Source organism: Fundulus heteroclitus, chromosome 6, assembly GCF_011125445.2.
Source record: "Fundulus heteroclitus isolate FHET01 chromosome 6, MU-UCD_Fhet_4.1, whole genome shotgun sequence".
Taxonomy (NCBI): domain Eukaryota; kingdom Metazoa; phylum Chordata; class Actinopteri; order Cyprinodontiformes; family Fundulidae; genus Fundulus; species Fundulus heteroclitus.
In genome coordinates, this window is record NC_046366.1 from 26,737,252 (window position 1) to 26,750,120 (window position 12,869).

Consider the following 12,869-nt stretch of genomic DNA (forward strand, 5'->3'; position numbering starts at 1 on the left):
GCCATTTTTATGGTATTTCACTTAGGGGTATAGGTGTAAAGGGTTATGAGAGCAAATGTGCATCACGCTATTCTGAATTTTATTTGTAAAAAAAAAAAGGAAAACTGTGGACAATTTTCTTTTAAATTCATGGTAATGCACAAGTGTTTTGTTTGTCTGTTGCATTAAATCCCAATATAATCCTTTGACCAATTAGGCTACTTCTTATCCAATTTCTGAATAACACTATGCTTTTCATGTACACAACAATGCCTACAAAATGTCTGTCCGTCAGTTTTCTTTCGCTCATCCGGGGTCGGGTCGTGGGGGTAGCAGCTTCAGTAGGGAGGCCCAGACGTCCCTCTCCCCAGCCACTTGGGTCAGCTCCTCCTGGGGAATCCCAAGGTGTTCCCACGCCAGCCGAGAGACATAGTCCCTCCAGCGTGTCCTGGGTCTTCCCCTGGGCCTCCTCCCGGTGGGACGTGCCTGGAACACCTCACCAGGGAGGCGTCCAGGAGGCATCCTGACCAGATGCCCGAGCCACCTCAACTGGCTCCTCTCGACGTGGAGGAGCAGCGGCTCTACTCTGAGTCCTCCCCGGATGACTGAGCTCCTCACCCTATCTCTAAGGGAAAGCCCAGGCACACTACGGAGAAAACTCATTTCGGCCGCTTATATCCGGGATCTCGTTCTTTCAGTCACGACTCAAAGCCCGTGACCATAGATGAGGGTAGGAACGTAGATCGACCGGTAAATCGAGAGCTTCGCCTTTTGGCTCAGCTCTCTCTTCACCACAAAAGCTACAAAACGTACTACAAATAAAAGTCTTGCAATTGGCAGGTTGCCAGTTCGATCCCCATCTCTTACTGTCTCCATCGTTGTGTCCTTGGGCAAGACACTTCACCTGTATTGCCAGCTGGCAGTGGTCAGAGGGCCCAGTGGCGCCGTTGTATGGCAGCCTTGCCTCTGTCAGTCTGCCCCAGGGCAGCTGTAGCTACTAACATAGCTCACCACCGTCTGGGTGTGAATGACTAAGACTGTAGTGTAAAGCGCTTTGGAGGCCGTCAAGACTAGTTAAAAGCGCTATACAAGTACAAGCCATTTACCATTTACCATTTAAAAAGAAATCATGATTTGTAGTCTCTAAATAACAGAAAAAATTATAATTGTTCAGAAAGCTCCCATTTTCTTGGATGAAATTAAATCAAGGCAAGAAGGTCTTTATAAAGTTGGTGGCTGTTTTCAGCTCTGCTTTACTCCTCCTGCTCATTGTGTTGTGTTAATGTTGCGCGTTCAGAGAAATTTGCTGGGATGATGAAGGTTACACAGCTTGTTTTGACACAAGGCTCCAAAGAATATTACACATGGCTACACCAGACTAACTCCTTTTTCATCCTACGGTGGCATTAAATGTCTCAATGCCATCTGGTGCAACAGAAATAGGGAAAAAAAAGTTATACTTTTAAGGAGGACCATCCTAATTGGTGAATGTTTACTTACTGCAGCTCTCGGTGGGCAGGCACACAGCTTTTAACGAGTCACTAAAGCCTATGGGCTCTTTAAGCTTACTTTAAGTGTGTTTCCAAACAAACTCAACCCGGGGATGAACTGTTGATAATGGCTTGTAAGGGCTGAAACACAGCACTGAGTGATCAAGCTCACACACGAGTACAATTACCTTTGCACTACCATTTTGTGTGTGTGTGTGTGTGTGTGTGTGTGTGTGTGTGTGTTTGTGCATGTGCACTGTTCTGTGTTTGGTATTCATATGTGCTGGTGTCAGGGCAGTTTCACAGACTACCAAATCCTTGTGGATTTGTGTTTCTTAAAAGAAAATGTGAAAATATATTTTTCCAGTTAACTTCACGTTGATTTAGTCAAACAAAAAAGGGTTAAATTGCTCCTTTAGAACCAAGGAAACAAAATAGAAGAAATATCAGATGGAAACAAAACTGCTTCATCCGTCACAAAGGAGTTTTTGAAACAAAAGATACAAAAACAAAATTTTAACACACATATAAAATGTTACATTTTGAGCTGTTTTTTTTTTTCCCTGTAGGTCTTTATATGGATTTTTATAAGCACAAGTAACAGGGCTCCTGCAGTCTTGACACATCCAGAAATAATTAGATTTTGATAGTTTTCTAAGTGAAAACATAAATAAATTGAGGATAGAAGAATATTTGATTTTCTGGACAACAACTTATTACATTATATAAAAAAATATCTTCTGCTATGTTTAAATGATCAGTGATAGTAGTCACTGACTTAACTTGAAAACAAGTATTTAATCCCAAACAGATGATAAATGTGTTTTGTTTCATTTTCTATCAACAGTTATGTGAATGCATTGTGAGTTTACAGCTTCATGCATCCTTGCGCTTATGTCTTTATGCTTATCTTTGATTAGTTGTACTTGCTTTTACGTAGTAGCGTTCCTGTGAATTGCTCTGATTTACATCTGCCAGTCTTTGCCAATCTATTTGAGTCCATCTTTAATCTCTGTGTCTACTCATATGGAAACATGTGCATGTGGTTGCTCCGGCTGCAGTTAGAACTTGTTTCCTATTGCTCACCGGGTCTCTACACATTAATCTCTGCCGCGACGGCACCATATTGCCTCGTATGCAACGCTCTCTATCCCTGACCCAGTATGCTGTGTGATCCTGCCTACAGCCTCATTTGTCTCCATCAGGGGACAAGCGAGGTTACGACTCACCAAAGCGCAGTACGTCTCGGGCGGATCTCCACACGTGATGTTTGGGGGGTCAAGGGCCACTCGCAGGTACTTTGTCATGTCGGTGGCTTCTGGCTGACAGGCCATGTAGTCCCATGCAAGGCCCTCCTCTGTATAGATCTGGGACTTGCACACGTCATAGTGTCCCCAGGCTGCAGGGTAATGTTGCATAGCATGTGTCACACTGGTACACACGCCCTGAAGGGTGAGTAATATAGGCCAAAACATTGCTGATCTTTTTCTTTATGGTTTCTGTAGAATTTCCCTTGTATGTTGTTGTCTTTGCTGCACCACGGAGGAGCTTCTAAATCACTTGATGGTCTGAATGGTGCGATGAAGCATTTAGGAACAGTGGTAGCATCTTCAGCTTGTTATTCAGGTGACTATAAGCCTCCAAGCAGTTATTCTGCTTTTGACTGGCAGCGCATCTGACTGGCTGATGAGACGTGTCAACAGGTGAGCCTTTTCAACAGTGCAGATCGCTGACGAAAAGGTCAACAATCGGTCAGAAGTGATTTTTTTTTTTGAGAGGAGCGACACTCCTCATATGTCAGCAGATTCGGATCTTGAGCGCCTGTCAATTGTGGTGTTTGCCGCCGGCAGCATCCTGAAAGACAAGAGAAAAAAGACAATTTGGATATTGCATGCACGCTAAAATAACGGAAAAAACACAAAAATCTCATTGTGTATCCTCACATGCTCACACATAACCAAAAGGAAGAGAAACGCAAAGCAAGATTCTTCAGTTTGCATGTTATGCTCAGTAAGGACCACGTCGAGATCACTGCATACAATTCAAAACGAGCTTGCTCCATAGAGCATAATCTCCATTTCATTTTCATACAAAAAGCCTTATTTTCATGTGTCAAGTCACCGAGTTTAAGTTATAGCTTTCCCCAGCTCCTTTGACACCCTTTGTGCGGAGCAGCGCCTTTCTAAACCCCTTCAGAGACATTTGGGATGCATTAAAGTAAAACAGGGAGACAGAAATGGTTTATTTGAGATATTGTATGTTTCCGAGCGCTTTCACAATCCATCAGTCAGATGATGTAACTCATCAGGCAAAAGTGACTCGCAGCAGTCTTCGGAGACCTATATAATGGTAAAATAAAAGAGTATATTGAAGAGAACGAGCGGCTAGATACAACTGCCTCCGAAAGAGGAGGTTTAGGTTAGTTGAACACCCCTAAAGGTGCTCATATGGCCTGCTGTTTGGCTGCTGGGAAAATATACAAATCTCTAAAACAGTTGCAAGGGGAATACCTTAGGGTCAGCTTAGGGCCATGGCAGCTAATGGATGCCATCTACATGCCAGCTATGTAGTTATATATATAAAAAAAAGCTTCTGCCCTACCCTCACATAAACCTTTAGAGTTTGCCGAATCCTACTGAGACCTTGGGTCAGATGTGACTAAGATTAAGCTTTTTAGCAACAAACATTTCCTGCTGGCTATCATGAGAAAAAGGGATCTGGAAAAGCACCTCGTGGCCATTGTAAGGCATGGCAGGGAATGTCAGGCAGTGAGTCTGCTTGTTTCCTAAATAACGTCACAAACTCTTTGAAATATCAAGAGGGTTTGATTAAAAATCTGATAGATTCTATCTGAAATGCTCCAAATTACAGTCTTTGGCTACGATGAAGGTCCAAAGCAAAACAGAAATTGTTTGTTCTGCACAAAATCAACCTTCTTACATGGCCATCTCAGTCTTGCAGCTGCAGACCAAAAATCCTTAAAGACGCTTGTGTGGTGAACCGATAGAACTGATAAGAGAGGACCCAGAACTGCGGAGAGAGATTGTACAAAGCAGTATCGTCAAACATCCCTCTCTCTGCATGCTTCATCCTTGTGATATGTTGTAGGAAAACATTATGAGCTGTCGGCAAAAGGAGATAGTACAAAGTACTGATTCCAGCGTTTTCAATAATTGTGCCACAAATAATCTGAGTTTTTTTTAACTGTAATAAAATATATTTGTATTTTAAAGCTAATTGCAGATTTTTACCAGGAGTGGCAACACATGTGGTCAGCACTATAACGGTCAGCAAAATCCAGTTTCACCTCAGAATCTTCTACCAAAAGTCACAGCTTTACCATAGGTGCATATTTATCTTCTTAACTAGTCCATAATTGTGACTTGGGAGCAAATTGAGAAATTGTATGCAAACTTTATACAGATAAGAATCAGATGTGTGTCATGCATTAGTATTCAGCCATCCCGAGTCAATACACTGAATCGCTACTGTTAAAGGCACAAGTGATCTGAGGTATGTCCTCATCAGCTGTGCAGATATAGAGAGTGAACATTTAGCTCTTATTTGCAAAACAGCTCATGTTTACTCTGATTGGATGGAGATAGTCTGTAGGCATTCATTTTCAATTTTCGCCACAGAGTCTCAATTGGACATAGGTCTAGATTCTCACTGGGCCATTAAAAATGGATTAGCTATGGCCTGAAGTATTCCATTATGGCTCCAAAAGATGTCTAGGGCTGTCACCCTGCTGGAAGATGAACATATGCCCCAGTCTCAAGTCATCCACAGCCTCTAATATTGATCTTCCAATCCACTCTAATCTGCTTTCCTATCCCTGCTGAAAAAAAGAATCCCCACACCCTGATGCTGCCACCACCATGTATGTTGGCAGCATCAGGGTGTGGGGATTCTTTTATTGGCATGGTGTGTTCAGGGTGATGTGCAGTGTTATTTCTTTTTACCGCATACAGTGTTTTACATCTTACCCACAAAGATGGCACCTTCTTTCACATTTTCAACATATTCACAGAATGGCTGTCATATTAAGCATAATTAAAAGACACGGTGAAAAACTATTTTTAAAAAAGTCATTAATTAGGGGTCTTCTGAAGGCAATTAGTGGCCCAGGGTTTTTATTAAGGAATGCCAGGGGAAATAAGGGTTTAATATAAATAAATCCAGTTTAGAATCTTCTACTTAACAATTATATACTACTTTGTAAGGATAAGTCAAATAAAATCCCCGTACAATATGTCTAAGGTTGTAGTAATGTAACAAAATGGTAAAAAGCTAATTGCATGCACCCTGGAAACCACATGCATGACAAAACAAGGCTCAGGTATAGCTGAAACGTATTAAAAGACGTTTGTTTGAGTTAGAAACTATTATCTGAAGTGCTGTCCAGACTCGTTGGACCCTTAAGAGTCAGTGACATCGGGACACAAAGACGGCACCCCTCATTCTAAAGTCTTGGAGGGGAGCACCGGCGCACGTAAGGGCAGAAAGGAAAAATTCTTTAAATACTGCTCATGTCAAACAACAAGAGGTCAGTCAGACATTTGATAACACAGCTAGAACTCTTAGTGACGAGTAAGCAATTTCTTTCACTGGGAGGTGTGTATTCAATTCGATGAATACAAATGTCAGCCTCTGATCGTTAGAGATGCGTCGGGATAGGCCTCTCTCATTTCCAACACACAAACATCTCATCAGACGGCTTTATAGTCCTGAGGTTGCGTTTCACAATGCTCCTTGTCAAATTAGGCACCAGCTGTGGGTACTGGGGGTCACTTATCTTCTTTTTATTTAATGGGGAACATTTATGGCTAATAAGAGGCAGCAGGTGGGTTCACCAAGGGACGTTTAGATAAAACCTTTCACAGACTCAGTAATGAAATCTTCACACACTAGTACGAAGTAATGCAATATTTCAACCCCACTACGTCATTAGGCACACATTTCTGTAGGTAGAGTATAAAATAAGCTGCATTTACTTTGTAAACACAGCACAACTTAACAAAGCCCCTGTTCACAGAGTGGGATATGGCCAAATATTACCTTCTACTCCTGTTTTCCCTCATTCTCGTCTCTCTGCCTCGGTGACACTACTCCAAACGTGGTGAGTAGCCCGGGAATACCATAATTTCACCAGGGAAAAATACGAGGTCAGATTCTATATTAAAAGTCATAAATATTTAAGCACCTCTCCATATGCAGGGAGAGGAAGAGCCACCTCACCTCTATCCCTCTCCCACTCCTCTCTCCATCTCTTTTCCTTCATTTTTGCTCAAACCCGTGAAACACCCCCTTGTGTCTGCTTGCATCCTGTCCCCTGGGCAGCTCAAGCATAGCATAGTGTTTTAAAAGTCAGCAGACAGCCTGTGGTACCCTTTGGCTCGTAATGGTTCAGAACTCTCCCTCCTAGACGCTTAGAAATCGTGCCGGATGCGTTTCATTCATTTTATAGTAATCCTGCCAAAGTAAGGTTCTGCCCCCTGTCCCCGATTGTGGCTTCCTCATCTCCATATTACTGCTATTTATGGGTCAGTCTGGAAGAGAAGACTCACTTCATATATATATATATATATATATATATATATATATATATATATATATATATATATATATATATATATATATATAAAGAGAACAAATTTATGAAACAGCCTGATGCTTATTCTGTTGTTTATCTTCCAACAATTTTGCACCTGGTGAGGATTTTGGACGCATGCACACACACACACGCACACACACACACACACACATACACACACACACACACACACACACACACACACACACACACACACGTACACACACACAATTCCTTCTCATTGTGTTTATTGATTGCATTGACTTCCAAGCAATCACTTCTGATCTGCTGCCAATTTCGACAGACTGATGTTCTGTTTTGCTTTGCTCTGGCTGATGAGAGCAACAATAAATAGGTAAATTCTCCCAACGTCCTCAGAGCCAAAAGCCAACCCCTCAATATGAGTCACAGTGGGATCCACTGGCAAGCAGAAGCAGGTCTGTGTGGGAACATGTTTTTTTTTTCTTCTTCCCTCACTTCTCACTAAGACCTCCATTCAAGATCTCATCCTTTTCTGTTTTAGTCACTTAGTTGTTTCTGTGCGCGCGCGTGTGTGTGTGTGTGTCTCTGTGTGTGTCCCAAATGCAAGCCTGCTGCACTCAAACCATCTGCACATAAAAACACTATTTCTGCTCCACCTTTAACTTCACCAACAACAGCAGCCACATTAGCTCACTTGTTATTTGCAGGAAGGATTTTCCCCCTAGCACTTTCCTGCAGAAGAGCCACAATTTTACCGAGGGGATGTGAGTGATATGGGGACAGTGTGATGGTCCTACAGCCGCAGCCAGACACCTTACATATGAAATATTCAGCCATGTATAATTCAGAGCTCTTCTTCTGGTCGTCTAGCATGCAAAAAAAGTACAGCATATTAGCAACAGGGGTCCATGTAAAACTCATAAAGCAGGGGGTGGGGGGTTAACAGGGGTTGGTCATCAACTTTCAACTGTCATGCATGCAAACAAGCATGACATACAAAGTAAAATAACAAATAGGCAACTAAATGAATGTTGCATTGAAGATGGCAATTTCCTTTCCAATATTTTATAATAATAATTAAAACAGTCGTGCAAAAACTGTACATGGTTAAATAAATAAATAAAAAGTAAATGTTGCATTAAAGACTGTCCTCTCCCTAAATTTGACGTGAATGTGATTATTTTATACTGATGTTAATATTCATTAAGACGTGCATGCAGAAAATAACTGTAGCGTCAAAGTTTGTCTTTCCCCTCTTTAAATTTATGCAAACTGTGATGACAATTTGAAATTAGAAAGCAATAAAAAAGTTTTGCATTACATTAAAGCTTGCCGCACCCTATTCTACGTGTGTACCAAACAATAGCCAAATTGACTAATTTCTAGGGGTGGCCATTGTCGCCCTTAGTGGCTCCTCGGAAGTGGCGCCACTGGTTTGGGAACAATATAAAATCCGGTGCTTATACCTTGCAAAACTCAGGGTAAAAACGTGCGTTTGTAGATCGGTCATGCACAAAAAATTTACATGCAATAAAATGCTTGATAAACGTTGTATTAACCTTGCAGCAATCTATAGTTTTTTATGCGCTGTGTGAGATTTTGCGCAAAGAGTTAAACCTACACATGGCTTTACAAACCTTTTGGGCAACAGGTTTTTGAGACGCTATTTGTTTTATTAAATTATTGATGAACTGAAGCTTGTTACTAATAGCAAGTTAAATTAAGAAAGTCAAGAGTCTTTCAAACAATATATCAGTACAATTTACAGGAGAGACGTGTAAATAAATGCAAGTTTTTCCCCCGTATAAAAGCTATTTTTACCAGCTTTTTTTTTTTGCCTTGCTTCAACTCCAGCATAACCATCAAAGCCTTTAAAAAGCTCAGCATAAAAACATAAAGCCAGTGTAAAACTGATCATCCCCATCAGACAACATATAAGCCATTGCAGAAGCGACCAAAACAATACTCACATTTACTTGCGCTCTCGGGACGAGCTGCTGATTCAACAAGTTATTTACAGCATTTGCAAAGTGGATTCTTATTCAAGCTGGAAGCCTTTTCTACTGCGTCTATTTATGCTGAGCTCAATTAATCATGGCAAAATTTTCCAGTGGTTAAAAAAAGTAACGTTGGCGCATTACGCGTGAATTCACTCCGAGAGCTGCGACGTTTTTGTTCGCTCCAACTTTCATTCAACTTTTCGATCTCACTGACTAAGCGTTTTATCTTCCGATCACCAGATATTTTCTCTCGCCCACACAGGACTTGCCCGAACGTCGACTGTCATCCACTCAAGACTTTACGCAGCAGCGCTGCTGTTTTTTGGCGCTGTGTTCACCGGAATGGCGCGCAGAACAACGACCCCTCTGCAGCTATGTCAGCTGAGGGGATTCACTTTGTGCCCAGATTCAAGGAAGTAGGCTACATCCCGATGAAGAATGAGTCTTTGGGCATATGTTGCTTTCTTTCTCAGCCCAGGCGAGTTGTGAACAGAGGAGAGGGGAGAGAGATAAACATCCCTCTGAAATGGAGCAACTATGTCCAGTTTCACGCTAACGCTCCGCCGGGTCCTAAAGATAATAGCGACATGCGGATGAATCTCAACTTCAACTATTTCTCCGCAAAGACTGTTGTGGATGTTTCTAATTTCTGTGCAAAGAAAAGCGCACAGTACTCCTCACATTTAGGACGAAACTTTATTTTTTATTCTTACTCTTAACACGAAAGACAATTTACAATTTCAAAATATATTAATAGTTTTATATATTGACTGTTTTTTGTGGTAATTAGCTTAATTTTAGTTTAACATTTTGATCATTCACATTACAAGTAGGACTTGCAAAAACAATTAGCAGGAAAGGCGGAAATTCATGTGCGATCCTCACTATTAATAGTGTTGTTCATGCCTCTGCAGGGCAGTCCAACTCTACAGCAACTCCGACATCTGTAACCGAATGCCTTCTATGAATGTGAGAGCCGATAAGCCCACAACAGTTTTATGCCTCGCTGTGTTAAACAGGCGAACATCAGCCATGAGTAAACTGTGACTGAATTTTGGGTTATTCTTGCAAATATAACAAAGCACAGAGTACAGCTATCCAAAAGCAAACGCTTGTCCTGACCCAGGCATTCAACGTGTAAGTTAAAAAAAAACAAAAAAAAAAACGATCGGAGAGTATGTCTAGAAATCAATAAATAATCTTTTGTCTTTTTTTAGGCTGGAGTCTGATCTTTTGCATCCGCGCTGATAACCCTTTTAGATCTCAAACACTCTCTGTTTCGTGGATAAATCACCTTAAGACTCGATGGACAACAAACAAGAATGAAAAAAAAAAGAAAAAAAAGAAAAAGAAATCTTACCTTGCGTGTAAGAATGTGGATATTCAAGCTGGGGGGAAGAAAAAACTCAAATCAAGAGCGAGGGCAAAAAATACTGTCCGGAATCTGTGGAGTAATTAATCGATGTTTTTTGGAAGCAGCGCAGAAAGAACAAGTAGGCGCGCCTGCCGGGCTCCCTTGGCGCGGAGTCACAGATGTCACCCTCTCCCACTACAGGGTGCCGAGCAGCGCGGCGAACAGCCATGGTGACAGCTCCCTTGGAATACGCATTTTAATTGTGCCGTAATGCCAAACTGCTGCAGATTACCACACGATAAGAGCAGCCGCGCCCAGCTGAAGGTCATCTCAGTCACCGAGCAGCTCGCTATTCCACTTATTGGTGCTGCTGCGCACAGTTCCAAACTCTATAGGTTCTTACTAGAATAAGCAACTCTTTTTCATTTTCCAATACAGTTTTTATTTAGGCAGTTTTATACCCGAGACCTTCTCATTTATGTGCTGCAGAGTGTTTAATAAGAAACCCAACAAGTTTTGCCCTTAAAAAAAAAAAAAAGCCAAAACCGGTTGTTTAAGTTTTTTCTTTTGGATTCAGAACCATGGACAGCTTCATGTAACCCACAGCCATTGTGGTTGTTTGAGTCCATTTACAGAATGAACTGAGTAAATGAACTCAAACAACTCAGTTGAGTTCAATTCAGTTGAGTTTTAACAAACTTGTGAACCGTCTTATTTGTCTAATTTATATCTCCTGTTCATTAATTTTAATGTTATTCCTGCATTGCATTGTTTTCAGAAATTATTTCACTCCCTTCTTTTTTAGTTGGCTTCTGACTTTGTTTTTATAAAGCATTCTTATCACATTGGATTGTTTTTAATTACTGATGTGCTGCACAAAAAACAAACAAACAAACAAACAAACAAACAAACAAACAACATTTTCTTTTGATTAATCTGACAAGCTTGACCTACACTCTTTTTTTATTGGCTCGTTGACTTTGTACATGTTACTTATGGTCAGTGGGTGAGCCTTGGAGATAGGTTTAGGAGCTTCACCAGCCAGGAGGAGTTAATTACGGAGCTGCTGCTCCTCTTCATCAAAAAGAGTCAGTGGAAGTCATCTCGACATTGATTAGCATAGGATACTGGGAGGAGCGCCTTCTGCAGACATGGAACCAACTGGAGGACCAATGCATCCCTTTTTGGCCTGGGGGATGCCTTGAAATCCAGCAGGATGACTAGATAGTGTGGCTGAGGAGAATAATGTCTGTTCTTCCTTTATGGACCAATTACAAGGATCACTTTGGCTCTGATAATCAGAAGGCAATGGGTGTATTGACCTACACATAAAATCCCCTCCTGAATCACTGCACTTCTACAGGATCGATAGACAGACGGATAGATGACAAGTTTACATATCGCCATCATTGGCATGGCATATTAGTGTTGGTCTTTTAAAGATGTATTAAAACCAGTGTAATAATTTTACACCTTAAATGATATTTGTAAACTGCAGCTAGGTGGAAATGTCTAACTATTGTGGATTTTTCTAAATTGAAACATGGTCATAATTAAAAACATGATGGATTTTTGGTGTGGCTTAGACTGGGCCATTACAGACACTTAATATTAGCCAACCATTTCAAAACCAGTTTTCTGGGTTGTTAGGGATCATTGACCTGTTGAACATTTAATTGTCCTCAGGTTTTACCCATCAAGCTGTTGATTTCTGCTGAAATTTAAGAATTTAGAGGTAAACCTCAGCTTTTACTATTTCAACCACATTCTGCAAAGTATGGTATATATATATATATATATATATATATATATATATATATATATATATATATATATATATATATATATATACCTGTAGGAGTTGCAGGCCTGTAAAAACTCAATCACCACTCTTCAAGAGCAGTGGTTGGTCAGAGTTTCTGGAGTCTCTGGAGTTATTTCTTGCCTAATAACTCCCACATGCCAATCTTTCTGATGCACTCTTGAAACACAAGTGTCCGTACTCTTTCCTAGTTCCTGCTTGATGGCTGCGCATACTCACTTCTGGTGTTTATGTATCCGGTTAGGTTAGCGGTTAGCTTCGGTGTTAGCCGTTCATTGCAACTCTCATTGTAGACGTTGAACATAGTTGACAGTCACAAGAAACAAACTGCGTACAAGTTTATGAAAATAAGAGGAACTTCTCAGTAGAAAGGAATAAGACCAGAATGGAATAAGACCAAACGGAACAGCAGGTAAGTCGGTCTTGCACATATGCAGTTATTCAAAAAGGGACTTGGGAACCTCCGCAAAAATCGCCAACCCTAGCTTTAAAACCAAAGCCCGACCTGTTTAAATTATTTGTTTTATTTCATTCAAGAAGTGTGGTCAAATGCCTAGCTAGAAAATTACAGCCAAAGAAATGTCAAACCAGACCATAAGACCCTTGTTTTTAAAAATCAGTAAAATTGCATGGTCTTATTCCACCCTAG

At 40.9% G+C, this 12,869-nt stretch overlaps 1 protein-coding gene across 3 annotated transcripts in view; it reads right to left on the bottom strand.

Moving 5' to 3' along the window:
• LOC105930991 (netrin-G1) overlaps positions 1–10,750 on the bottom strand; it is a 100,436-nt gene extending 89,686 nt beyond the window's left edge. For 2 of the 3 annotated variants that reach the window (XM_036138452.1, XM_021319969.2), the window contains exons 1-2: positions 10,405–10,750; positions 2,699–3,323 (exon numbers count right to left, since the gene is read on the bottom strand). In XM_036138452.1, coding sequence (XP_035994345.1) covers positions 2,699–2,944 — 246 coding nt within the window. In that variant the 5' untranslated portion in view covers positions 2,945–3,323; positions 10,405–10,750. Of the gene's footprint in view, positions 1–2,698; positions 3,324–9,014; positions 9,550–10,404 lie in introns of those variants that run through there. The other variant, XM_012869462.3, reaches the window with a different exon arrangement.
• Between the last annotated feature and the right edge of the window lie 2,119 nt (positions 10,751–12,869).